The sequence below is a fragment of the Aplidium turbinatum genome, chromosome 1, assembly GCF_918807975.1.
Source record: "Aplidium turbinatum chromosome 1, kaAplTurb1.1, whole genome shotgun sequence".
NCBI lineage: Eukaryota > Metazoa > Chordata > Ascidiacea > Aplousobranchia > Polyclinidae > Aplidium > Aplidium turbinatum.
The window spans coordinates 51,562,505-51,590,358 of NC_137472.1; the positions used below are offsets into that span (position 1 = coordinate 51,562,505).

General features: G+C 38.5%; 2 protein-coding genes across 2 annotated transcripts; one reads left to right on the top strand and one right to left on the bottom strand.

Annotated features, from left to right (window-relative positions):
* The first annotated feature begins 1,953 nt into the window (after window positions 1-1,953).
* LOC145782569 (U5 small nuclear ribonucleoprotein 200 kDa helicase-like) lies at window positions 1,954-10,132 on the top strand. The gene is made up of 2 exons (XM_082594383.1): window positions 1,954-7,918; window positions 8,300-10,132. The coding sequence occupies exons 1-2, from the start codon at window positions 1,976-1,978 to the stop codon at window positions 8,786-8,788; spliced, it is 6,432 nt and encodes a 2,143-aa protein (XP_082450509.1). The 5' UTR covers window positions 1,954-1,975; the 3' UTR covers window positions 8,789-10,132.
* A 7,589-nt stretch (window positions 10,133-17,721) lies between these two features.
* LOC145772821 (uS5 assembly chaperone PDCD2-like) lies at window positions 17,722-25,847 on the bottom strand. The gene is made up of 6 exons (XM_082584706.1): window positions 25,603-25,847; window positions 21,927-22,073; window positions 21,342-21,541; window positions 19,390-19,586; window positions 18,563-18,676; window positions 17,722-18,035 (listed from the first exon to the last, which is right to left on the bottom strand). Exons 1-6 carry the CDS (start codon window positions 25,821-25,823, stop codon window positions 17,826-17,828), a joined length of 1,089 nt encoding a protein of 362 aa, XP_082440832.1. The 5' UTR covers window positions 25,824-25,847; the 3' UTR covers window positions 17,722-17,825.
* Between the last annotated feature and the right edge of the window lie 2,007 nt (window positions 25,848-27,854).

Sequence of the window (27,854 nt, forward strand, 5' to 3'; positions counted from 1 at the left end):
GATCCTAACAGTTTGCCGAAGTCGCTGATCTCGCAGTTTCCGCAAAGATTTTAAAAGGGTTAGGGTTGATCGGAGTTTCCGCAAACATTTTAAAATTTCCGGTAATAATCCTAAGAGTTTTTGTTTGTTTGCGAAAACTGCGATCAGCGACTTCGGCTTTTTTAATTTTTTCTTTTGATCTTTTCAGGGTACGAACTGTTCAGGGTACGAACTAGGTTGCATCTGTTAGATACCGGTACTACCCAGAAACATTTTACTTTAACAAACTAAATTGCCTGCTGAAAACACTGCCTAAAAGTAAACTTGACATTGATGAAACCATTTTTTTTAAAGAAATATTGTATATATCATAACTTTTTTCAGCCACCAAACTAATTTGTTGAGAGCAAAAATGTAATGCGTTATTAGGCAAACATGGTCACATCACATCCTCTTATGACAAACGAAAAATTACCCAGAGAAATTCTCAAATTACATTTGTTATTGACGCAAATGGTGGACACATTGAGTAAAACTTGTTTTTCCTAAATATTTACTTACTGACAATAATATTATATGTTTATTACTTAAAAATTGTCTACCATTTGTTAAATACAGTTGTTTGAAGTTAACGTTATTTATTGATGACCTTGTTTACTTAGTCGATTAGTAATAGAAATTTAACAGTCAACATCAATAAGTGAAACTATTTGCACAAGGCAAGATGTGTTCACTGGAACTCATGCTACTTTAGCCTTACTAAAGTGTCATGTATCGTAGAGTTTTCCAGCAGAAAACATTTATGTATTGAATTTATTTAGCAGTTAAAAGAACACTTGTCTCCATTTTCACTGGTGTTGCTTTACCAAACTTTCAACACCAGTATTAATTTGCATTTCCCTAGTGCAAGACTTTCTGAGCTTATCTTGATTTCATTCTATTCTTTTGCTTTATTTCAAGTTTATTCACTTTGTTTAAAACTGTTCAAAAAACTGCCGAGGACTTCGTTCTGCACTGTCGACCCCACTTGAAGTGAAAATAAACCCAGAAGAAGATTGACTAAAATTATTGAGTAGACTCTTATTTAATTTTAAGCACTCAAAATTGCACTTTTTGTAAAAAATTTTACATTTTGCTTCTAACCTTCATTTGGTGATCTGATTTTTTTTGCATAAACGCTGCTTGGGGTCAGATTTGACCCCACTGTGTTTTTCACTCTGAAAATGACAATGTTATGCAGTGTATATATGTATTATGAAGTATTTGTCGGCAAAGAGATGGTGGTTCATTACAGAAGCAGCTTTGAGCAATGAACCACCTTTTTCTCGCCGACAAGTAAACCATAAAATAGTGCAAATCCTTGTCATTAGTGTAAAGAATACAGTGGGGTTAAATTTAACCCCGAACAAAGTTAAAGAAACAAATAATCCATGGTGACGTTTGACTCAATTAGTCGTGCAGTCAAGGCAGTAGGCTATGTAGAAATCTAAATGGACAAAGTTGAACCCCCTCTGCGGCCCCTCACCAACAAAATGTAATGGATTAAAAACTTTTTAGCAAGCATTTTGCGAATTCTCACTGTGGGGTCAAATTTGACCCAAATTGCAGTTTATGATATATTTTTTAAACTTGTGAAAACTCACCCAAAAACGTTAGATCAAAAAATATTCATTCTTATTTTATTTAAACTCTAATAATAATAACCGCAATTGAAGAATTTCTAAAGTTGTAAGTCAAAATTTAAAAAATATCATACACAAAGTTATTATTGATATTCTTCTCTTGAGGCCAGATTTGACCCCAATAATCGTTACTGGAGTAGTCGAATAAAATCTCACGGGTGGTTTTTGTACTCTCATGCTAATGAGAATTGTGTCGTTGACTATAACAGCTCTTTATAAAATACTTTGTGTAGAAAATAAGCTGTGTTGATATCATTTCAGGTAACTTGTTGAATAAGGTATTACAAAATTGGTTTCAACTTGATACATGTGGAATGGCGGATGCATCAGCTCGTTCGCTGCAATATGAATACAAAGCTAATTCAAACCTTGTTCTGCAAGCAGATCGATCTTTGATTGACAGAAGACCTCGGGATGAACCAACTGGTGAGGTTCTCACCTTACAAGGGAAGATTAGCGAAGTGCGAATGGGCGACAAATTCCAACGCACTGTTCCACCTCAAATGGAGGAACGCAAGGCTAAAAGAAGGAAGCGTGATGAAGATGAAAAAGGCCAAGCTAACTTGAAAGGAAGAACTCTGTTATCCGATGGTGTAGATGAAATGGTTGGAATCATTTACAAGCCTAGGACAAAAGAAACCCGTGAAACTTATGAGGTTTTATTAAGTTTCATACAAGCTGCTTTAGGTGATCAGCCAAGGGATATTTTGTGTGGAGCAGCAGATGAAGTTATTGCAGTGTTGAAGAATGAGAAATATCGTGACAAAGAGAGAAGAAAAGAAATTCAATCACTTCTGGGTGCATTAGAAGACACCAGATATCATGTGTTGGTGAATTTGGGAAGAAAGATATCAGATTTTGGAATGGCTAAAGATGCAGATACAGCTGATGATAACATTGATGAAACGTATGGTGTTAATGTTCAATTTGAATCTGATGATGAGGGAGGTGAAGAAGACACATTTGGTGAAGTTAGAGATGGATCTGATCCAGATGATGATGATGAAGGTGGAGATGAGGCTGATGTAGGCACAGTTGTATCAGCCAAGCTTACCAATGAAGCAGGAGACGTTAATATAACTAAGGAAAAGGACCTTCATCCACGTGATATTGATGCATACTGGCTCCAGCGTGAATTGAGTAAACATTATGAAGATGCAATGGAATCTCAGAAGAAAGCAGAGGTTGTTTTAGACATTCTCAAAACTGCCCCTGATGACTATCAATGCGAAAATCGATTAGTCAATTTACTTGGATTTGAACAATTTGATTTTATTAAAGATGTGAGGCAACACCGTCAAATGATTTTGTATTGTACTCTCCTTGCCAGTGCTCAAAGTGACGCCGCCAAGGAGCAAATCGAAAGTAAAATGAAAGAAGACCCAGAGCTTTATTTGATTCTGAAACAGCTTCATGACACAGAAAAGGAAGATATCATAAAAGAAGAACAGGAGAGGAGAGAGCGATTGAGAAAAAGCAAAGTTGAAGCTGACCTTGAAGCTACTGATGCTGACACTGCCAAACCTGAAGACAGCTATCAGCCAAGTAGCACAGGTATTGATTTAGAAGATCTTGAGTTTGCTCAAGGTTCTCATTACATGTCAAACAAAAAGTGCCAACTTCCTGATGGGTCCTATCGCAAACAAAGAAAAGGCTATGAAGAAGTACATGTCCCTGCTCTAAAACCAAAGCCTTTCGAGGAACAAGAAAAACTTGTGGCTATAGATACGTTGCCCAAGTATGCACAAGCAGCTTTTGATGGATATAAATCATTGAATAGAGTTCAAAGCAAGCTATCAAAGACCTGTTTAGAAAGTGATGAAAACATTTTACTTTGCGCTCCTACTGGCGCTGGTAAAACTAATGTTGCATTGCTATGCATGTTAAAAGAAATTGGTAAACACATTGCTCCAGATGGGTCTATCAAACTGGACAATTTTAAAATCATCTATATTGCTCCAATGAAATCTCTTGTGCAAGAAATGGTTGGAAGTTTTGGAAAGCGCCTGGCAAATTATGGCATCAAGGTTTCTGAATTGACTGGTGACCATCAGTTATGCAAAGAAGAAATCACAGCGACTCAAGTAATTGTTTGCACTCCTGAAAAATGGGATATTATCACACGAAAGAGTGGAGAAAGAACTTACACTCAACTGGTTCGGCTGATTATTATGGATGAAATTCACATGCTGCATGACAGCCGAGGCCCAGTTTTGGAAGCAATTGTGGCAAGGACAATAAGGTCCATTGAAACAACCCAAGAAGATGTGAGGTTAGTTGGTCTATCTGCTACACTACCAAACTATGAAGATGTTGCTACCTTTTTGCGAGTAGATCCGGCTAAAGGTCTGTTTTATTTTGACCATAGTTTTCGTCCAGTGCCATTGGAACAACAATACATTGGAATTACAGAAAAAAAGCCAATGAAAAGGTTCCAGGTAATGAATGAGATTGTATATGAAAAGGTTGTTGAAAATGCGGGGAAAAATCAGGTTCTAGTTTTTGTGCACTCCCGTAAAGAAACTGGCAAAACTGCTAGAGCAATTCGTGACATGTGTCTTGAAAATGACACACTTGGTCATTTTCTGCGTGAAGGATCTGCATCCACAGAAGTTTTGAGAACAGAAGCTGAACAAGTGAAAAATTTGGAGCTGAAAGATTTACTTCCTTATGGGTTTGCAATTCATCATGCTGGAATGAGTAGAGTTGATCGTACACTGGTTGAAGATTTGTTTGCTGATCGACACATCCAAGTGCTGGTATCCACTTCTACATTGGCATGGGGTGTGAATTTACCTGCTCACACAGTCATTATCAAAGGCACTCAAGTGTACAGCCCAGAAAAGGGTCGATGGGTGGAGTTGGGTGCTCTCGATGTTTTGCAAATGATGGGACGAGCCGGAAGACCGCAGTATGACACAAAAGGTGAAGGTGTCTTGATCACTGCTCACAGTGAGTTGCAGTATTATCTTTCTCTGCTTAATCAACAGCTGCCAGTGGAAAGTCAAATGATCTCTAAACTACCAGACGCACTAAATGCAGAAGTTGTTCTTGGCAATGTGCAAAATATTAGAGATGCTGTAAACTGGCTTGGGTACACTTACCTATACATTCGCGCTTTGAGACAACCAGCACTTTATGGAGTTGACTCATTGGAAGATGATGCTCTTCTTCAGCAAAAAAGAGTCGATTTGGCACATGCTGCTGCTGGTGTTTTGGCCAAAAATAACTTGATCAAGTATGACCGAAAGACTGGACAAATTCAAGTTACTGATCTTGGTAGAATTGCTAGTCATTATTATTGCACCCACGAAAGTATGGCAACATACAACCAGCTGCTCAAATCAACACTCAGTGAAATTGAACTATTTCGGGTGTTTTCACTTTCTTCAGAATTTAAATATCTGACTGTTCGAGAAGAAGAAAAACTGGAACTCAACAAATTATTAGAAAGAGTTCCCATTCCAGTCAAAGAAAGCATTGAAGAGTCTTCTGCAAAAGTGAATGTATTGTTGCAGGCTTATATTTCTCAGTTAAAACTGGAAGGATTTGCCCTTATGGCTGATATGGTTTACGTCACTCAAAGTGCAGGAAGGTTAATGAGAGCGATCTTTGAGATTGTTCTGTACAAAGGCTGGGCTCAACTTGCCGACAAATGCCTATCTTTGTGTAAAATGATCAATCGGAGGATGTGGCAATCCATGTCTCCTCTCCGACAATTCAAGAAGGTTCCAGAAGAGGTAATCAAGAAAATTGAAAAGAAAAACTTTCCTTGGGAAAGGTTTTATGATCTTGGCCACAATGAAATCGGAGAGCTCATCAGGATGCCCAAAATGGGAAAGGGTCTTCATAAACTGATTCACCAGTTCCCGAAAATGGAACTGTCAGTTCATGTTCAACCAATTACTAGATCCACGTTGCGTGTTGAGCTTACCATAACACCAGACTTTCAATGGGACGAGAAAGTGCATGGAAATTCTCAAGCATTTTACATCTTCGTGGAGGATGTAGACAGTGAATTCATTCTCCATCATGAGTACTTTCTTTTGAAGAGCAAATATGCAAGTGATGAACATATTGTGAACTTTTTTGTTCCCGTTTTTGAACCTCTTCCACCTCAATATTTCATCAGAATTGTTTCTGACCATTGGATTGCATCGGAAACTCAACTTCCAGTTTCCTTTCGCCATCTTATTCTTCCAGAAAAGTATCCTCCTCCAACTGAGTTGCTGGATTTGCAACCATTGCCAGTTTCCGCTTTGCGAAATGCAGAGTTTGAAGCATTGTATGAAAACAATTTTCCTTGCTTCAATCCTATTCAGACTCAGGTGTTTAATTCAATCTACAACAGCAATGAAAATGTGTTTGTTGGAGCACCTACTGGGAGCGGAAAAACAGTTTGTGCTGAGTTTGCTCTGCTTCGTGCCTTCACTCAGGACTTGGATGCCAGATGTGTTTATGTCACGCCAGTTGAGGCCGTTGCCGATCTAATCTACAAAGATTGGAGGGAAAAATTTGAAGTGCATTTAGGAAAGAAAGTAGCTCTTTTGACAGGTGAAACCAGCACTGATTTGCGTCTGATTTCTCGAGCATCAATCATCATCGCCACATCGGAAAGGTGGGATGTGATATCACGTCGGTGGAAGCAACGCCGAAATGTTCACAGTATTTCTCTGTTTATTGTTGATGAAATTCACTTGATTGGAGGTGAGACTGGACCAGAAGTTGAGGTGGTTTGTTCTCGAATGCGTTACATTGCTTCGCAGCTAGAAAAGCAAATTCGTATCATTGCTCTCGGCTCCTCGTTGGCAAATGCTAGAGACGTGGCACAGTGGTTGGGTTGTTCTGCAATGCACACCTTCAACTTCCATCCTAATGTTCGACCGGTTCCTCTTGAGCTACACATCCAAGGATTTAATATCACACACACGCAATCTCGTCTTCTTAGCATGGCTAAGCCTGTTTACAATTCCATTACTAAGCATTCCCCAAAACGTGCATGCATCATCATTGTCCCGTCGAGAAAGCAGAGTAAGTTGACTGCAGTTGACATCCTGACATATGCAGCTGCAGATGGAACTCCACAGCGCTTTTTGCATTGCAATGAAACAGAATTGGGAGCTTATCTCGAACATGTTAAAGATGCTACATTGAAAGAAACTTTGTGCAACGGTGTGGCTTATTTGCATGATGGAACAACGCAGCTTGAACGAACAGTGGTTGAGCAACTGTTTTCTTCTGGAGCTGTGCAGGTATTGGTTGCTTCAAGAAGTTTGTGTTGGGGATTGAACATGGCAGCCCATTTGGTTGTGGTTATGGACACGCAGTACTACAATGGAAAGATCCATGCTTACGTTGATTATCCAGTCACTGATGTTTTACAGATGATTGGCAGAGCAAACAGGCCTCTAAAAGACGAAGAAGGAAAGTGTGTAATTATGTGCCAAAGCTCAAAGAAAGATTTCTTCAAGAAATTTGTTTATGAGCCTCTCCCAGTGGAATCACATCTGGACCATTGCCTTCATGACCATTTTAATGCAGAAATCGTGACAAAAATCATTGAGAACAAGCAAGATGCTGTCGATTACTTGACCTGGACCTTTCTTTACAGAAGAATGAGCCAAAACCCGAACTACTACAACTTGCAAGGCGTATCACATCGCCACTTGTCCGATAATCTCTCAGAACTGGTTGAAAACACCCTTGCCGATCTTGAGCAGTCCAAGTGCATATCGATTGAAGACGAAATGGACATCACTCCTCTCAATCTTGCCATGATTGCGGCTTATTACTACATCAACTACACCACCATAGAATTGTTCAGCATGTCATTGAACGCGAAAACAAAAATCCGTGGGCTCATTGAAATTGTCAGCAATGCTGCCGAGTACGAAAGCATTGCCATCCGCCGCCATGAAGACAACACTTTGAAGCAACTTTTACCTAAGGTTCAGTACAAACCCCAAAATATCCGCTATACTGATCCACACATTAAGACCAATCTTTTGCTTCAAGCTCATCTTTCCAGACTGCAGTTGCCAGCTGAGCTTCAGTCTGATACTGAGCAGATTCTCGGTAAAGCTGTTCGTCTCATCCAGGCATGTGTTGATGTTCTGTCATCCAACGGCTGGCTTTCTCCAGCGTTGGCCGCTATGGAACTTGCGCAGATGGTTACGCAAGCTATGTGGAGCAGAGATTCGTATTTGAAGCAACTTCCCCATTTTGGATCAGATCTCATCAAGAAATGTACAGACAAGGTAAATATAATAGCTTCAATTTTTGCTTATTTTATTACGAAATAAAGTTTTATGAAGGTGGCATGACTGTGTATTTTCTTAGAACGTAACATGCAAAATTGTTTAATTAGGCCTACTAATTTACTTGTATCTTACTTCACTGAATGTAGTTTTGCTTTATTGTGTGGAATTATTATGCTAAGATTCTGCTCTCAGCATATCCTATGTCCTATCACACTAATTTTACAAAAAAACTAAACAGACCTTATGCTCACTTTTTCTTTGAAGATAGTGCTAATTTTTAAAAGTTTTATTTCAGTCTGCAACATTTGTTCTTTGTTGGTCATAGCCAAACAGAGTGATTGAAGTGCTTTATTCTTATGCAAAACTTTTTCATTTTAGGAAATTGAAAGTGTTTTTGACATTCTCGAGATGGAAGATGCGGACAGAGACTCGCTCTTGCAAATGAATGAAGCTCAGATGGCAGATGTTGCCAGGTTTTGCAACCGCTACCCTAATATCGAGCTAAATCATGACGTGCAAGATCCAGACAATTTGCATGCTGGCAGCCCTGTTGTTGTTTTGGTGACACTAGAGCGTGAAGATGAAGTTGCTGGACCGGTGATCGCTCCTTTCTTTCCCCAAAAGCGAGAGGAAGGTTGGTGGGTCGTAGTTGGTGACCCGAAGACAAACAGCTTGATCTCTATCAAGCGACTCACTCTGCAACAGAAAGCGAAGGTTAAGCTGGATTTCATCCCACCGTCTGCTGGCTCTCACCAGTACACACTTTACTTCATGAGTGACGCATATATGGGTTGCGACCAAGAGTACAAGCTCTTGATAAACGTTCGTGAGTCAGAAGGTGAAAGCAGTGCAAGCGACTCTGATTAATGCTGAAACTCGCAAACTTTTATTTCAGAATGTTGAAACGCTGCCAGTGGCGTTCTAGCTGTGTGGAGCGTTTTGCGATCTGAAGTGACTTAGTCTTCTGTTGCTAATTTTTGTCGAAAAAAAAAACTTCAAATGGGCGGTTTCACAACAATCTTTTTTGAAGTTGATTTCTTCTGTTCAGGGGATCATATGTTTATGGCTCATGTATTTTGTGTATATGTAGACAACCGTTGGTCGCGAACGCTGACAAACAGTCCGATTTTTTGCACGGTATCTCCAGTTTAGCAACAATATGATTTCAAAAGTTGTAAATTCTCTGTTATTTCTACTGAAAAGTTTAATTTGTTGTATTTAATTTCACAAAAGTGTGGCATTTGAAAATATTGACAAGTTTTTCTTAAAAACAAAAAACTCTTTGGTGTGTCGTGATTTCTAGGTTGTCGACGTCAATTCGGTTTGGGGCAGCTTGAAACCACGTTTCTATCCTGATTCGTAGCTCATCTCAATTATCGTACCATGCAGGTGATTAGAACAAGCATTTCTTACTGAAAGAAGAATCGAGTAGATCAGATTGATGACAATTGTTTTAATATACAAAACCATTAAATACATTTAACCTTTGCTTTTATGTTTGAAGTTGTGTTACAGCTTATCTAAAAATCGATGTTGGCATTTGTATGTCGCTGCTGAAAACAACAAAACAGTACTCACAGGATGGTAGTTGCATAAATCGATGCTTTTTATCTTAAGACTCGTGCTGGTCTTCATATGATTGATTCTATTTGTAGTAGTGTCATGTTTACATGTGATGTCATGTTTATGAACAACAGTTGATAAATCGTTTTTCGGCTTTTTTGTTTCCTTTGAATCACTTGAATTGAAAGTAATTTTGATCTTACAATAACGTAACATTTTGGCACAATGCTTCCGACTGTGTTTTTCACTGCCGCGTTCAATCATTGACCGTACAAAACAAAAGTATGGCGATTGAAAATTAAGACTACCACACCAAAAGAAACCTTAAACATCTTAATTACATGCTCTGCTGTTATATTTTAATTATGGTATGCTAATGTAGCTTTATGAGAGCAGTTCTTTCTGTTTTGAGCACATGTATATCGGTGCGGTAAAGATTTAGTTGCTGGAACGTTCTTCCCAGGCATTTTTTTGAAACTTCACATACCGGTAATCAAAATGTATCATTTTTGAAAATGTTTTGCCCTTGCTTATTACAAACTATTCCTGCTATGCGGTAAATTACATTGTGTTTTTGATGACTGGTCCATGTAGCCTACATTGTACAGTAGTGTATCACACGCAAGTAAACTGGTTATTTGCAGTGCACATTTTCCTTTGTCTCCAAAGCTAAGAACTTACTTTGCCACATGTACGGAAGCATCAATAACCTTATGCTTGGTCAATAAATCCCTTTTTTCTTAGGTAGTGTTGAATGTAAGTAGACTTGTGCAGCAGCCTATTTCTGGAGGGATGCGACGTATGGAATGAGAAATGACGACACAAACTTACACGTTATAAACTTAGAATTGTATTTGATAATTTTGCTTTAGACTGATTGCATGTCAATATGTTTCCCGTCTTTAGTAGCACTGAGCCCTGCGAGATGCTTTACAGTGAAATACAGCAGTACAGTATTGACTTCATTAGGCTACTACGGCATGGTTTGGTTTTGAATCTTTATCCTCGGTCTGATAAAGTCTTATTAGGTTATAGTTCCTGATAGTTTCGCATACTTGTTAGAGGCCTTTGACGCAGGGCCGGTAACCGAAGTTGACTGAGTGAAGTTTCCGTTTGTTGAAGTGTTGTTGCCTGGATAAGATCTAGCCTACGAGTTGAGGATTTTATGCTTGAGTCAGGAAACAGTTAAGTTCTGCACGTTTCCACCCTTTAGGTGATTTTGTAAAATGACGATTGTAGACAGACCTGCAAATGGACAGTTGCATTACATTTTCTACTAATTTCAATTACACGTGTTAAACTAAAGCTGGTGTAATTGCGGGAGTAGTAATTTTGCTGCAGATGGCAGCACTGTGCGTGACAGGAGAAATAACCAATTACATTTGAATAAAAACATTACGGTAGTCTATAGGCCTACATAATCAGAAGTTTATGATAGCTCTTCAGATAAACCTAACAGCTTTCGACGTGTGTTCATGTCCATGTTGGCTGGAATACAACGTCTTGTTTGTAATTGTAGCGCGCGAAAACACGATAGCGTAGGCTACGGGCAGTGTCCTGTTACTATAAAGACTACTAAAGCTGGAATCAGGCAACAGAATATAGCCTACTGTAGTTTAGTAATCTCTTTTTTTCAGCTTCTCAAAGTGTTGATTTGAACCTGGGCAGTTCCAGGGGGGTCTAGGTGGTACTTTTGAACCCGGGCCCGGATTTACAAGATTTCCCGCGACTTCAAACATTATCAAGATCTTAATATAATCAGACCTCATAGAATTGCCATCAGAGGTTAAAACAGCCGCTTCAGCCGTCAGATGGTAAAGTACCGGGCCCATTTCAGCTCTCTGGTGGTAAAATATAGCCACTTCAGCCACCAAACAGTAAAATAAAAATTTAGTTTAGCACAGTATAGTGATTTCCTTAACCACAAATATTTAGTAAAATATAACCCGAAACACGAATTTCAAAATAAACAAGCTAATGTTTGTTAGAACTCAAAAACTGAAATGACTCAGGTAAGAAGATTGCTATTCCTGGACTAAAAATTAGACCAAAACTGCTTTTCAGATTGCGGCAAGCATCAAATGTTTGACCTAGGCCCAAAAACCTTTCCCAAATCAAATTGAAAACTTTCTGACCGTCTGCACTAACTTTGCTGTAAATTTTCTTCTGGTGAGCCTAGAATGACCAGTGAAACATCAATGGAATCGAGAAGTAATACTCTAGCCGTCTAGCGCCTTGTGATAAATAAAAGTTCAAAAAAGCATCCGCTAGACAGATATAGTAAGTTTCGCGGTTCGGGAAATTTTAAGATTGCGCGAGATTTGTTAAACAACCATGCTTTTGGCATATAGGGTTTGATCTATTCCTCTTAATTTTCTACTTTGAACGGCATGTGTCATCCTCATTTTAACAGCAACCTTTATATTCATAACATTGTCAATGAAAGGGGCCCGAAAATAAATTGGTACCGGGCCCGAGAAATCCTGTCAACGGCCCTGGGCAGTTCTGTTGCATTTTAAGCTGCAAAAGTGTTAAATGACGCACGGAATCCACGGATGAAAGTTTTTTGCCTGCTGTTCAGTTTAATTTTCCACTGCTCGCTTTTACCAGTTGTTCCAGACAATTGTTCACCTAATCAAACGTCATATAAAAACCGTTCAAGTCTACTGAATATTACGTCATGGAAATTCCTAAAACATGAGCCAAAATTGCACCATCGTTCGTAAGACTTGTGTCAAACCGGTTTAAACCTGTTTCAGTTTGAAACCTGTTTAAACATGAAAAATTGCGTCACACTACTGCTGACGTGCCTTTGAGTTATCACAAATTTTTCTGATTCATTCTCGAAGTTGTTTGTTGGAAGTCGGTCACACATTTAACTGGTTTATTTGGTGCTTGCTAGCTGGACAAATTCTCCGTCTTTTATCCAAGTAATCTGTATCGTAGTGACAGTTTCTTTAGAGGTGTACGGCGTTGCATCTCGATTTCGATAGCCGCGGGCTAATTTTACAGGAATACACTTATTGAATAGACGTTTCAAGGAGTGTTTCTTTTTCGGTCACTACATGCAGACAAACGGATCCGGGAACTTTATGTTACAATTTTCCCACGAAGAGATTATGGTTTACCGCTGTGACCACCAGTTCATAACCAACCAAGACGGACACAAAGATGTAGCCTACGGTGATTGGTGTTACGGCACCCAGCCAGTAAATCAGTCGCTTTTCATACCGACTCACCATCTGCAGACATAGACCTTTCAATGGGCTCGAAAAAACTGACGGTTTGCTGACTGGGATGTGCAGGTAAGGCCAGCCTTATGGGCGTAACACGTGTCTATCGCTGTCAATTCTTGCTACACTCGACTGAGGAGAAACACATAATTGCTGAAATAGTTTTTTTAATTTTTTTGTAAAAGAGGGTGGGAATGCTCCACCTGTGAAGTGCGAACGCCATTGCATGTACGACCTTTCGTATATAACTTTTCTCAAAACGAAGCCTTCCATGCTAGGCAATCTTTTGTAGCAGTGAAAAAATGAAGCTTAATATAATTTGTACACGAGGATATCAAGTCGCCGCACCTTAGTCATTACGTTCAATATCAAATATTCTCAGTGGGTTTCTTTACTCTCGATCCAAGAAAGCTAGTTTGAAACTTAACTTTGCATTCTAGTAGATGCTGTTTTCAGCCACTGACGCTAGTCTGGTCAGGGATGTTGACAAGAGTGAAATTGCTTCTCTTGTCTTTCGATTATTATATCATAGAAGACACTGCATGAAAAGCTTTCTTTGATCCGAATCAGCAAACCAGTAGTTTTGAGAGAGCTGATTAGCCTACTGCCCCGATAGCTTAGTTCAGTGGTTTCCAACCGGGAGAGAATTCCCCACTAGGAGGGAATTTGGATTTAGGACTGTAGCCTACACCTTTTTAAGCCTGGTAAGTTGGCCTACACTAGAGCGTTAAAGAGGAAATTATTATTAGATTAACTCCCGATTATTTAAGGGAACGTTCAAATATTACGTAACGCCTTCGAGGGGGAGGGGGGGGGTTATGCAAAGCGTTACGTTAGCGTCACATCGGGGGGAGGGGGTTCAAGCAAAACGTTATGTAACGCTTTCGAGTACGGAATGGTAGTTTTTTGTGCTGAATTCGTAGTGAAAAAGCGTTACATGGGGGAGGGGGGGATTGAAAAAAGCGTTACGTACTATTTGAACGTTCCCTAAGCAACTGTACGCTGACATGGATGCAGGCCATCACGTAGGTCTAGGGGAGAGTGGGGTTAGTTGGAAGGCGGGGTTAGTTGAAAAATGATCATTTTTTTAACTCTCGATAACTTTTTTAAATATTTACTGCCAACATGTGAAGTAGTTTATAAAAACACATAATCTATGTTAGTTTCGATTTGTTGAGTCAAGGTATACCTGTTTGGCTGACAATTTTCTATTTTCTTACTTTCGAAGTAAAATTTTTGGCGTATTAAAAAACATCTTATGCGTCGATATCGTTAAAGATAGGCAGAAGTTTTTTGATGTGTGTCATCTGTAGGTGTTCAGCAACACTAAGACATAAACAAATTTTAGTCCAATGCACCATGCTTGAATATTTTAGGAAAATAGTTTGTCATATGCTAATGGGGCTAGTTGGAAAATATTGGGTGGGGTTAGTTGGAAAGTGGTTTGATAACGGTATGACTATGTAGTACGATACGAGTATATAGTCATGGTATGATAATAAGTAGTATAAGCTCCAATGTATTTGTTTTAAGCAGACATACATTGTAAAATTTTAATTTGAATAACTTGGAAAGTGTTATATATACGGCATCACAAGTTTTAACAATGCGTTTATTAAAAAATGGTTTTACGATGATTAGGTGTAGAAGCAAGGTAGAAGTCATTGCATTTTGATTTTAAAGCAGGTAAACATACTTGCTTACAACCCCATGTAAATGTTTGTTGGTTGAAAAAAGAGTATCCATTCATTAGTAGGCATTAAACTGACGTTTTTCAACTAACCCCAGGCATGGGGTTAGTTGAAAAATCAATTGTATGTTTGTTTATTTTAAATTTTCATTAAAAGCTGAATTGACTCAATACTTATTTTTGGTTGTATGATAGAGGACACGATAGGTGATAATTTAAGCCACTTCACGTTGTCAGGTTATGCACCAATTGTCTTAAATTTCAATTTAAAAAAAAATCTTTCCGACTAGCCCCACTCTCCCCTACTTCTTTTTCATTCAAATACTCGATGGCTTTTAAGAGGAAACGTAACCAAGCAAGTGCTTGAGCTTAAAGACGAGCTTAAATATTATTTTTTGACCTTTAAATAAGATTGGAATTTGTTGCATTGTTGAATGATGACAGATGGATTAGATTCCTAGCTTATTTGTTTGATTTGCTTGGTCCATTGAATAAACTAAACCTGAAAATGCAAGGGTAAAACACCAATATACGGAATAACTTATATCCAATCGCCATCTCCGTTCAAAGCAGATTGCGCATTAACATGGGTTATCTGTATCTATGAGCCATTGACATGTTGATACCATGCGAATTTACAGGCTGTAGCCTACTGCTTCCATGCTGGCTCAAGGTAGGTTGGAAGAGAGTGATTGATTAATGTCACTGTTATTAGGAGATTGTCTTAAAGTACTAGAAGGCTCTGCTGTCCTGGTCGAGGGGGACTACGTTTTGTCTGGCCTCTACCTTTCGACCAGCCTGGCTTGGGTGGCCCTTCAAGAAGCAGATGCCAGTAGCCTACTGCTCAGCATTTAAAGATGATTTGGAAGCTTTCACCAGCAAGCTTGATAAGAGAAAAGTTAGAGTGGACAATTGAACATGTTTAAAGAATTATCATCGGTGCTGGTTGTTGACGGCAAAGAACAAGTTCTTCCAGAGTTGAAAGGAGAATTAATTTTGCAACATATCACTGCATTAGAACTAGAATTCATTCGATATTTTTCTGAAGTTTATGACGATGAGCTTGATTACGAAATTCATTCACATTGTTGAAAGAAAATCTTCATGATAAATTGCAGGATGAATTTTTAGAACTCAAAACGGATTCTTGCGCAAGAGACATATTCAGAGAAAAATCAATCACTGAATTTCGGCCATTAATGTGTAACTCCTATGCCAAAGAAAGCTATCCTATTTTCCCGTTTGCTTTCACTTATCTATGCGAATCAGATTTTTCAACTCTTGGAAATGAAAACAAACCAGAGAAACAGATTAGACTTGGAGAATGATATTCGTTGTGCTCTTTCCAATACTCTTCCACCACATTCATGAGTTGTCGAAACAAAAATCACAAGATTCACACAGACTGTTAAAGGCCTTGACTCTTATAAGCTTATTTTGAATGTATTCTTTGAATAAAATACTTTTCAGCAACGTTCTTCATTAATTAAATTAGGCTACAGTATTTCAGTATGAAAAAGAATATTAGGCGTACAGGCTAAATAGGTTATTAGCCTACTAGCGAAAGTTTAGTTTATTTTCCAAGACTTAGATTAAAATAGCCTATTAATGTACCTAAACGAGTTTTTAACAAACTAAATTTATAGGGGGGGTGGGATATAGATTTGAATATCGACTAAAAGGGCCCATCGGATAAAAAAGGTTGGGAACCACTGGCTTAGTTGGTTAAGAGCCAGACTTTGTGCACGAAAAAGCCACAAGATCAAGAAGCGCGTGTTTTGAGGATTGATTGAATCTTTATCCTCGGACTGGGAAAGCTTCTTGCAGAGCTTAATCCTGGCAGTTTCGCATACTTGTAGAGGCTTTGAATCACTGACGCAGGCCCGGTCACCGAGATTGACAGAGTGAAGTTTCCGATTGTTGAAGTCTTGTTGCCAGGGAACTATTCCATCCATTAGATGCCGCTGAATGGAGAGCAGTCCTTAACGTGCGTTGCCCAAGCGCACACCCCGAGAGTCGAACCAGCGCCGCTTGATCTTGAAGCTTCTTCGTTCCAGAAGTGACGCGCTAACCAATTGAGCTATCGGGGCGGTAGGCTAAGCTTCCGGCGGCCATGACCGCCGAATCCACCACGCCGGTAGGCCATGTTTGGTTGCCGGCTTCCGAAAGCCAACATTTCTTAGCTTTATTGGTAGGCTACTTGAAACTTTTTTCTCCACCTGCGTTCGTACGTGAAACGTTTCTCTCTTAACTCGCAACCTTTTTTCACAAACAAGGCTAAGTGTCTCACAAGCCGACGAGAAATATTGCTGATGAAAGTTTCGCAAAAGTCTGAGCGTCGACCTCTATAAAAGCTCGCTCTATACTACTTGGGAAGCAGTGCATTTAAATCCAACTGCAAATACGTTTCAGGGCCTTATTCTTGCCTGAGTGAAAGCAAAACCATCAAATTTTTGACAGACTTTTATTTTAGCTGCCGGGAAGAAGCTCTGGAGGCCATGCTTGGTCCCCGGAAAAATGAAGGAGCTTAGAGGCCTGGGGCAGCTCTGCATTCAGCAACACCCAGTGGATGGAATAATTCAAACAATTCAACAAGCGGAAATTTCACTCTAGCAATCTCGGTGACCGGCCTGCATCAGTGGTTCAAAGCCTCTGCATAAGAAACTGCCAAGAATAACCTCTCAGAGGACTTTTTAGCCCCAGTATAAAGATTTAAAATAAAACCAATTGAGAGCTATGCTGGTAGTATGTTGCCCCAGCGCACACTCCAAGAGCTGCACCGCGTTGCTTGATATGTTGTTTTACATTGGTAAAGTTGGGTCCTTTATGCAATCGCATCTGACCGAATGCACATTGTACAGTGTTTACTGTACAGTGTGTACACCGTCGGTCACTAGGCTATATCGCGTAATTTACCGTAGCGTCAGGAGCCTGGACATGATGAATTTTTTCTTAGCCACGAAGTCAGAAGAACTAATTGAACATACGTCAGTCACTGCTAACATATACAATACATTAGCATTGAGCATTTGAGCAAGCAAAAACAATATTGGCAACTTTTAGTAAAGGGAGTTCCATACTTGATTCCAAGCACAGGGGGATAAGATAAGGTTCTGATTATATCCACCTCAGGGATACCAGAATGAATATTAAACGTTAGACTGTCCTTGTTTAGATATCCCTGACCCTACTAGGCCTTCGGCACTAACGAGTAGGATGGTCAGTTACTTATGATTTACGACCGTGACGCATGCTTAAAACGAGAAAATTTGGCACCGGAATGAGTAAAACCAATAAATACATTACATTCATGATAGAAAGTTAGCACTTGGTATTACACGTAATAGTAAAAGAATGCAGATATGGCAGCAGTACATTAGTGGTGCAAACCAACGCCTAAAACCATGGCAGCAGCAATTTAATTCGATAAATCAGATGAAGCAGTTGAGTAAATACTTTTTGCTGTATAATTTTGCTTCCACGCAAATTCTCTAACATAAGCTGATGTGCTTGAGTCTTCTGCAGCACAATCAGCAGAACAAGTGTATACTGCGACCGTTCCCCAATCAATGGTCGGACCTTCGATTGCCGAATCGACGTCTAGGTAACTCAACAAATGAGGCATCACCTTCACAAAAAAAATAGGTGAAATTACTGTAAGTGTTTTGATCAACAACAAAAGCAATTAGTGAAAGTTTAAATGTCAACTTGTTTTAATTGCTCCTTTTCACACAATAAACGAAAGCGTCTGATATTTCATCCAAGGAGTCCAACTGCATCAATGTTGAATTGTTTGATTCAAATTTTGTTCAATAAACTTGAGGAGTTGTTTAAATATCAGAGGACATCATTTGTTTGCATTCTTTACTACATGACGCCAGCCATGATGATTTTCGCCAATGTGTGTAAAATGGCACTAATAGGGCGACATAAGTAGAACATCTCATGGTGCGTTGGAGAATTGAAAGCACAATCGTTGAGGTGTCCAAACATCTCTATACCGTAAACTGTGAGCAAGAGAATTGACAACTTAAATCAAATTTAAAAGCACTTTTTACCTTACAGTTAGTTACTTCTTAAAATAAATAGACTCCAGTTGTTCTGACGCGATTTAAAAATGTGAAGTTATGACAAAATACAACATTGAACATTTACTTGAAATTCAAAGATTCGCGAGGCTCCACAATCGCATGGAGGGATGTCGTCAGGTTTGGGAACAAATTGATCTGAGCACCAAAGAGGTTTCCCATCTTTTTCATAACGTACAATCTGCAAATGTACAGTACACGGACATGTTGAAGACGGATACAATTAATTTGTTGATTTTTAGTCAAGGTCATGAATTCTACCATTGTGAGTTGAATTACTTGAGCCTGCAATGCAAATTGTCCACCAGCTGCAAAGTTTTCGCTCTTAAAGATTAAATTTCTGTGCTTCAAACACAGCTTCCGTGCTGGTTCATAATTTTATTTGTGCTATGTAGCTGTGCAAGTGTGCATTGCAATGTTTTTCCAGGTTTTCTTGGGTGTTGGTTAAAGTTAATACAGCAATCTTGACATTGTGAAAATTTACGCAAATAGTATGGACAATGAAAACTAATATTGATATTAATTATTATGAAATAAGGACTCAATTTTCACTGTGATGGTGAAAATATGTAAATAAAGACGAAAATCCGTTGAAAAAAGTCATCGGGATGCAATGAACGAAGGGTGAAAAACATAGAAAACATAGACTGTATTAACACAATCCAAGATTATAGATATGCATGATATTAAAATACAATAAGTCCCGGCTTATCAAGCCCAACTTGGTCCGGTCCGGAATTACTGTATAGGAGTGGCAGAAAACAGTCCCTCGCTTTCCAAGTCCAAAATCAAACGGTCCCGAGGTGGACTGAATACCAGCGGGGACTACTGTAGAAGGTTTCAAAGAAAAAATATGTGAACACAACAGAACCATTTTGTAAAAAAAATACCAACTTGTTCTTGGTTGTATGATAGTCTTTTTTGAAATTTCATGAAAACAGCATCTTCTTTTTGCAACTCGGCAGCGTCATTTAGATCTTTCTCATTGAATTCCACAGTAGTTGACTCAAGTTTGGAAAGTTCTTCAGCATCGTTGCTTTTCAAATTTGATGATTTCACAATGTCTTCAGGTTCTATTACGATTTCATTTTCTGCCGATGAAAAGAGTCTGTGATATTTGACAAAGAAGATGTAAAGCAATATATTTAAATAAAATGGACCTCGGGATGAAAATATACCAATCTTTCAGAGCTTGATAGCAACAGTCCAACGGCTGCAACGCCTGGATGGGATAGCTTGACGGCATGACTGCTACCAGTGTACAGAGGTGGGCACCCGCTACTTTTAAAGTAGCGCGCTACCCGCTACCGCTAATTGGGCCAAAGTAGCGCGCGCTACCGCTACACGCTACCAATTTACAAAAGTAGCGCGCTACCCGCTACCGCTACTCGGGCCAAAGTAGCGCGCGCTACCGCTACTTCTTCCGCTACTTTTGTCTAAAATGACACTAGGAAACACTCAAGTCCCTAGTGACGCAAAAATGACCTTGAAAACGAATGTTTTCATTTGTTTACGCTGTCATTTTAACGTCGTTATAGAAAACACATTCTAAGGGAAATTTATTGCTACGCATCTTTCAAAAACACGAGCATTTCAAAATGAGAGTCACTATAGCCCAAGTCCTGCCCGCTTTCGCATAAGCACATCTTTTCCAACAGAGAAAAGTCTCTCCACCGCAGCACTGGAAGGAATAGGGTTGTTGTATTTAATGAACAGATGTTTTAACTCGATATTCGAAAAGCTCAAGGACTTGCTCTTGTCCGAAAAAAGGCATCCACAATATTGTTGCTTCCTTCTGCACCGACGTTTCACGGGGTGGCGCAAATACTCCAAAAAATACATCCTCGGAGTCATGACTGGTGTTGGTGTCACTCTTCTCGGTAGCAACCTAGCTTTATGTCTCCCGCAACAGTCGAATTACATCTGTCTTGACTTTTTCTCGCAGTGCGTCAGCATCACCCGTGGAAACGTAGTGCAGAAATTGTAGCCACGACGTCTTGAAGGAGGGATGAAGACATGATGCCATAACGCATTTCATGTTGTTGAAGCACTTGTTGAATCGTTTCTTCACCCCTTCAAGGACTTTCACTTTCAACTCCTCACAGGTCACAAGATCACTGATCTCGGTCAACTTCTTCCCGCTAATTGTGATGGTTGGAAGCAAGACTCCGTAATATGCCTTGGACTCGCCCTGGAGAATGTCTAAAATAGGCTTCATCACACGGAGATATTCGCCGAAGAAGTTGACGTCAGCTAGAAAAGACCGAAACTTTGCAACCAAGACGATTATATAGCTGCTTGACCACGCCAGTATTGCAAAAAAAACAAGCATTTTTTTTCAATTTAAATTAAAAAGTAGCGGGTAGCGGGAGTGCGACTGAAAAAAAGTAGCGCCTCTCCCGCTACCGCTACTTTGGAATAAAAATAGCGCCGCTACTCCAACTAAAAAGTAGCGCCGCTACCGCTACTTTTACCAAAAAAGTAGCGCGCTACTGCCCACCTCTGCCAGTGTACTGCATAGCCGAGTGGTTAGAGCCCTAGTTTGACGTTTAATTACCAGTCCGACACCGCTCAAGAGCATGTGGGCTTTGGCAAGACACTTAAAGCATGCCGTCGATTGCGAAGGGGCTCCACTTCGACAATATAGCCCTTGATTTCTCTCATGAGTATGATCAGTACACTGCTCTAAAGAGAAATGCCTATGTACCTTGTTAGGGCTGTAGCCTACTGAACTACCTCATAGGCAAGAAAAAGATTTAAGTGAAAACGCACACAGTTTTAAAAAGTCAACTAAACTATTGTAACAAGCAATTGCAATCAAAAGTGTACGTGTTACTGTGCAATACCTGGAAATAAAAAAGAAGTAGAAGAACTGTCTGGCGATTCTTTTTTCAGTTGGTCACTGTTGTTGCATGTACGCTTATGCATTTTCCAATCATGAACTTGATGATCTCTTCCACAGTATTTCGTGGTTTTACAACGAGAGCAAGTCTTTTTCCCTTGACAGCCACACACTTGACAAAGGTTAGAATCCACCACATCTGGTCTATCACCAATAAGTAATTACAGTAAATACATTAGTTTCATCCTTTAAACTTTGTTGCAATAATACAGCTATAACATCACCTGTCGGCTGCATTGCCGAGTGGTGAGAGCGAGGCGAGAGCCTCTAAAACGACGCTAGAAAGGGCACCGGTTCGACACCGGTCAAGAGCATGTGGCTGTGTCTTTGGCAAGACATTAAAGGCATGCCTGAAGGTGGTCACGAAGATTGGCTTCCTTGCCTTCCCGCCAACTTAATCTAAATCTTCAATCACTGGGCCGACAAGCTATAACATTGATGTAGAAAAAGGATACATTTGAATGAGAATTATTTGCAGAAAAGTAAATTACTTACTTTACATTACATGTTACTCATAAACCATACATACTTGTATTCTGTTGAATCATCATAATTCGGAGGTTCAAAATCATAAAACAGATTCTTTCTCGGTAAAGTGCATCTGAAGACTCGAATCGGACTATTGTCTTCTTGTTGGTAACATGTATTGTTCTTGCAACAAAAGACATAAATAATTCTGAAAACGATATTGGCATCATTAAGCATAAGCGAGTTATCTAGAGATCAATGCAAAGTATATTGTGTATGTGCAGAGATGGGCAAGATCAAGATCACCAAACTATGTGATCTTGAAGATCAAGATCACTTTCAAGATCACTTTTTGTGTACTTGAAAAAAAAATGAAGGTTTCGATCAATGATGTTGCAAAGAATAATTACTATAAGCAAACTGGGTAAAGGTATATAGTTGGTATTGCTAACTTTTAACTACTCAATTGCTGGCCTAAGAATTGTAATAAGTTAGTGACTGTTGCTATTAGGCCTATCAGTTGTTGACGTAGTTTGCGTAGAATCGCAACATCACACCCAAGGCCGAGGTTAATTACAGTAGTTCTGAAAAAGTCGCAAAATTTGCAATTAGTTTTATACTTTTTGTTTATAATAAGTAAATAAAAATAAACTTTGAACTGCATCATTTTTTACCAAATTTTTGTCTGGTTCATGTAGGAGTTTTTATTCGTATTACTAAGTAGTTTTAACTTTCACTGTATTATGCCAATGTTTATTGCACCATTTACCCATCTGGCAACCTTGATGCTGTTGTCTGCTGTCAAAAAAGTTCAGAGGTTTGCGGTCAGACAAACCTCTCCATACTCAAACTTTTAACAAGTCTTTGTCTGGTTGATTTGCTGCAATAAACCACTTTACATGAACAAAGTCGGCTAGAGTCCAGATATTTTAACACCGCCATTCTAGACTTTTGAAACCTCTAAAATTGGGTCAAAAAAAGCAAACATTTCTTTAAAATTCACACATGGAATGGAAATTGTGAACAAAGTTAAATCATTTTTTATTATACGTCAACATAAAGTACACGGAAGTTGGCTTCTTTATTATGACCAACACAGAAAACTTTTTCAATTTTGAAATGGCAACACTGACCAGATTAAATGGAGACTTTAAATCGTCTTTTGTTGGACACATATCATATTAACAGTGGCTTAATGTTAGTAGTTGCCACAAACTACTTTGTACAGTAAGAGTTCTAAAAAAATGCCTCTAGATAGATATCTAGGAAGTAAAATTCAATTTTGAAGTGATCTTGATCTTTATTGTTCTTTAAGATCAAGATCACACAAAAAAAGTGATCTTAGATCAAGATCACCTAAAAAAAAGTGATCTTCAAGATCACGCCCATCTCTGTGTATGTGTATTGTGTAACATGCATAATGCCTCTGCGTTTATAGCATGTTTGACAACTCCTGGTATTTTCTGAACTGCAGTAACTCCCAATCAATTTGAATGTAGTAGGACCTATTTCAGCAAATTTTGGGCTTTTACCAAAACTAGATACAGTAGGCTAAGTAGCAATGACTTATATTAGGGTGGTTTGAAAATTTTTTTTTTTGCAATTTCAATGTGGGGGGTTTCTGAAAACCTGGCAAACCTTTAAAAAATAACATTTCCACAATTTTTTTTGGTAGGCCCCAAAACCCAGCCACCTACCCCCCAACAAAGGTCACAAAAGGTCAAATTTAGTAAAAAATCTTCTAACTTTCTCACCACTGATAGTAGAAAGTCAGTTTTGCTGTCGAAAGATACAGAATACTTATATTTCTATGTGTCATACAAGGAACTTTTTCTCTAAATACATTAGTTTTTGAGATAATTCAAAAACCTGCATTTTTTAGGATATATGAGTCATTCCATGCCAAACATCCTGAAAATCATAAAGGTCCCAGATTGACCCACTTTGATTTTGCTCAAACTAGGTCAATATGTTATTTGGCATGATATAGCCATGTATTACAAATTTTAGTTCAAGATCTATTATAGTTTTGGAAACATGATGCTTTAAAGTTTTAGGTACCCCCCTAAACTTTTCCGCATTTGTTTTTTTGGACCATTTTCAATTAACCATATCTTTTGTTCCAAAGGTTATATAAAGTTTATGTTTGGTAAAATGGTTCACTTTTAACTATATTACATGATTGCATTGTCAAAATGCAATTACTTTGCAGCATAGTGGAGTAATCAAGCCTCACAGTAGCTTTTTCTTCACCAAAAACAAACTTTGTGCAATATTTGGAAGTCTGTAACTTTTTTATGAAAAGTAGGATGGTTATTATATTTATCATGAATGTTCTTTCCCTACCAGATAACAACTTCACCAAGTTTGATAAGTAACACTGCATTTATTGGAAAGTTACAATGTATCAAGTATGCAATATGCACCCAAAGCAAAAAAGCCAAAATAACACCATCTTGTGGTGTAAAAACACCCCCGTAAAAAAGTGTTGACAAAGCAATCTTTTTTACCTGTTGAAGAACATTACCTAAGGAAGAAGAATCAAGGAATATGAGTACACTGCAAGGATGTGTCAAATATTATTCAGTTCTTCATCACGAATATGTTTAATTGCAGGGGGTTCTTCCATTTTAGCCAAGTTCATGTTTACCATTTTATAGAAAACTTTTGCCTTGTGGTTGAGTTTTGGTCTGTGAAAATGGCGTATATTGATGCATCCTTGCACTTATACTCATATTCCTTGATTCTTCATCCTTAGGTAATTTTCTTCAACAGGTAAAAAAGATTGTTTTGTCAACACTTTTTTACAGGAGTGTTTTTATACCACAAGATAGCGTTATTTTGACTTTTTTGCTTTGGGTGCATATATTATTTTGATGCATTGTAACTTTCTAATAAATGTAGTGTTACCGGTACTTATCAAACTTGGTGAAGTGGTTATCTGGTAGGGAAAGAACATTCATGATAATATATTAACCATCCTACTTTTCATAAAAAAGTTACAGTTTTCCAAATATGGCACAAAGTTTGTTTTTGGTGAAGAAAAAAGCTACTGTGAGGCTTGATTACTCCACTATGCTGCAAATTAATTGCATTTTGACAATGCAATCATGTAATATAGTTAAAAGTGAACCATTTTACCAAACATAAACTTTATATTATATAACCTTTGGAGCAAAAGACATGGTTAATTGAAAATGGTCTAAAAAAACGAATGCGGAAAAGTTTAGGGGGTACCTAAAAACTTTAAAGCATCATATTTCCAAAACTATAATAGATATTATAGCTTTGGTAGAGAGGTACTTTTTAAAAACCATAGACAGACAATTGATAACAACTTGTGGGTCAAACTGGGATCTTTATTATTTTCAGGACGTTTGGCATGGAATGACCCAAATACACTAAAAATGCATTGTTTTAATTATATATCTCAAAAACTAATGCATTTAGTCTAGAGAAAAAGTTCCATTTATGACACATAGAATCATAGATATTCTGCATCTTTTCACACTAAAACTGACTTTCTACTATGAGTAGTTAGCAAGTTAAGGGATTTTTCTTACTAAATTTGACCTTTCGTGACCTTTGTTGGGGGGTAGGTGGCTAGGTTTTAACGCCTACCAAAAAAATTGTGTAAAATCATTTTTTAAAGGTTTGCCAGGTTTTCAGAAAACCCCACGTTGAAATTGCAAAAACAAAAATTTTTCAAACACCCTAACTTATATGATGAAACTTGCCTGTGAAAACCATTCACACTAACTTCATTTGGCGCATACAGCTGTATTAGAAACACCATTGGTTTGGAACAAGTCCCACACAGCATAGCTTCAGAATCTGGCAATTTTTTAGGATCTAGCCAAGCTGGTTTTCCCCCAACTTTGCTTGGGAAATATTGCCTATGAAGATGCCATGGGTGATCTGGTACCTCAACAAAGCCAATATCAACAATACTTTGCATTGCTTAATTTGTTGCTAAAGTTATCCACCTAAACACATCAACAATAAAAACTGCAATATTAAATGTAGAACATCGGATATATTAACACTAGAACGGCCGAAAAAAAGGTATACCTCCAACGGCCACTGGTGTCGAAATCGACACTTATCACAAAACTTTATTTTTCCACAAAATTAACAGTAAGATTTCGTTTTATTTTACAGTGATAGAATTATCTGAAGCACTTATTACTTTTGTCATCTATTTGCGCTGTTCATATCTTGGTCTTAGACGAAAATTATGACGTAGGCTACCAGGTTTTGATCAGTTTGAAGTTTGACTTTATCTGTATCTTGACTCTGTAGTCTGTACGATGATCTAAAAATTCAACAGAGCGAAGACATAATTATCATAAAAATAGCACAAAGTTTTCTTATTCAGGAGAAAAAAAATCAAACAAACCAACAAACACTTTACGCAGTGTAGCCTTTGCACTCTGTGACTTTTCAGTCACGATTATCACACTTTCCACAATGGTAACTGTATTGTTTTTGCAATAATGTCCAGCACACTTTCTGCGTTTTCTAGATGGTCGTCCCTGCTTTCTGCAGTGTCGGCTTTCGTTTCAGCACATGAGCAGTTCTCAAGCTCTCAATGATCTTGAGGGTAAAATCACGTCGGTTGATGTTGCTCCCGGAACGTTTTCTAAAAATAATCCAAGAATTCAAAACTGCAACAACTAGCATATTTGTCAAAACTGCTAGAGGCCATCTTTTACTTGCTGCATGTGTGGTGTATTTTCTTGCCATTTGGTCAAACACATCAACTGCTACTTTGTTCTCGTTATAAAAATGGATCACAGAGGGTTTCTTTTTCTCTGTTGCATCGATACTAGGGCTGTCATGCATAGTGTAAAGGACATTTGCATTTTTCTTTTGTTTGCACTGATAGTTTACAAGCATGCAGCTGTTCGTTGAATCGTAGAAGAATTTACTGGAAAATATTTTTCCTCCACCCTTGGTTATCTCCTTTGTCAGTCCTTTACTGTTAGCTTGAACAGTTCCAACAATGGTTATATTTCTTTCCTGTAGCAAACCAGCAAGACTCACCCCAGTAAAGAAGTTAACTGTTGTGACGTTGTATCCGCCTTGTCTGTGTAAATTGGTGGTGATCCTCATCACTACATCCTCGTGGAGAAGCCTTCCATTTTGTTGCTCTCTTTCAATAGCTCCTAGCTCCGAGGTACGATAAGTACGGTACGGTATTGAATACGTATTTGGAATGAACCTCGGCTAACACCTAGAATTTCATGCCAAACTTGTCTGGTTTGTTTGGCATGAACATGATAAAAGGACATCTGTTTTTCATTGGAAATAGCTGTTCATCGATTGGAAGGCTCCAATCCGGAGTGTAATTGTTGATGCAATTAGCAACAAGTCCTTCCACTGGCTCTCAAATATGAATATTATCTGTTACAAATCGCTGATAGATTTGTGAAAGGTATTTGTAAACTCAATACCATGACCTAAAGTCAAGCCGAGCGATGACACACATTAAGCTGAGCGTTGGACAATTACCATGAGAAACGCTATAAGTCAGTGTGAAAACTATTGAATTAGTTTTTTTCACACAGGAAATCTTTTATACTTTACAAATCTTTCTATAATATTCTTTTGTTTCTATACTATATACAATTAAACTTGTATGAGGTGTCGATTTTGACACCTCGGCCGTTGGAGGTATATCCGCACATTGTAGATACCGGTAGGGTAACATAAAAAGATTTTTTAGAAAACTAATACTGAATTATGAAGTGTAAGCATAATTGGGAAGCTACTGAAAGTTTGAAAGCGTTGCGATAACAATTAAGGCCTAAAATAGTGCACTAAATTTTTAAAAGTGTCGATTTCGACACCTCGGCCGTTCTAGTGTTGAGCAGGCGTAGGTAGAAATTAGGATGGCTCTGTCCTCAACAAGACTCACAGAACACTCGAAAATGTTACCATTAGCAAACCATCTGAGCTTGAATTTGTTGTGATGACAACACTTATT

Coding starts and splice junctions, on each gene's coding strand:
- LOC145782569 (XM_082594383.1), top strand. CDS start 1,976: ATGGCGGATGCATCAGCTCGTTCGCTGCAATATGAATACAAAGCTAAT. Junction 7,919..8,299: donor TCAAGAAATGTACAGACAAG/GTAAATATAATA, acceptor TTTTCATTTTAG/GAAATTGAAAGTGTTTTTGA.
- LOC145772821 (XM_082584706.1), bottom strand. CDS start 25,823: ATGCAAAGTATTGTTGATATTGGCTTTGTTGAGGTACCAGATCACCCA. Junction 22,074..25,602: donor AGTGTGAATGGTTTTCACAG/GCAAGTTTCATC, acceptor TATCGTTTTCAG/AATTATTTATGTCTTTTGTT. Junction 18,677..19,389: donor TATCATACAACCAAGAACAA/GTTGGTATTTTT, acceptor GTACATTTGCAG/ATTGTACGTTATGAAAAAGA.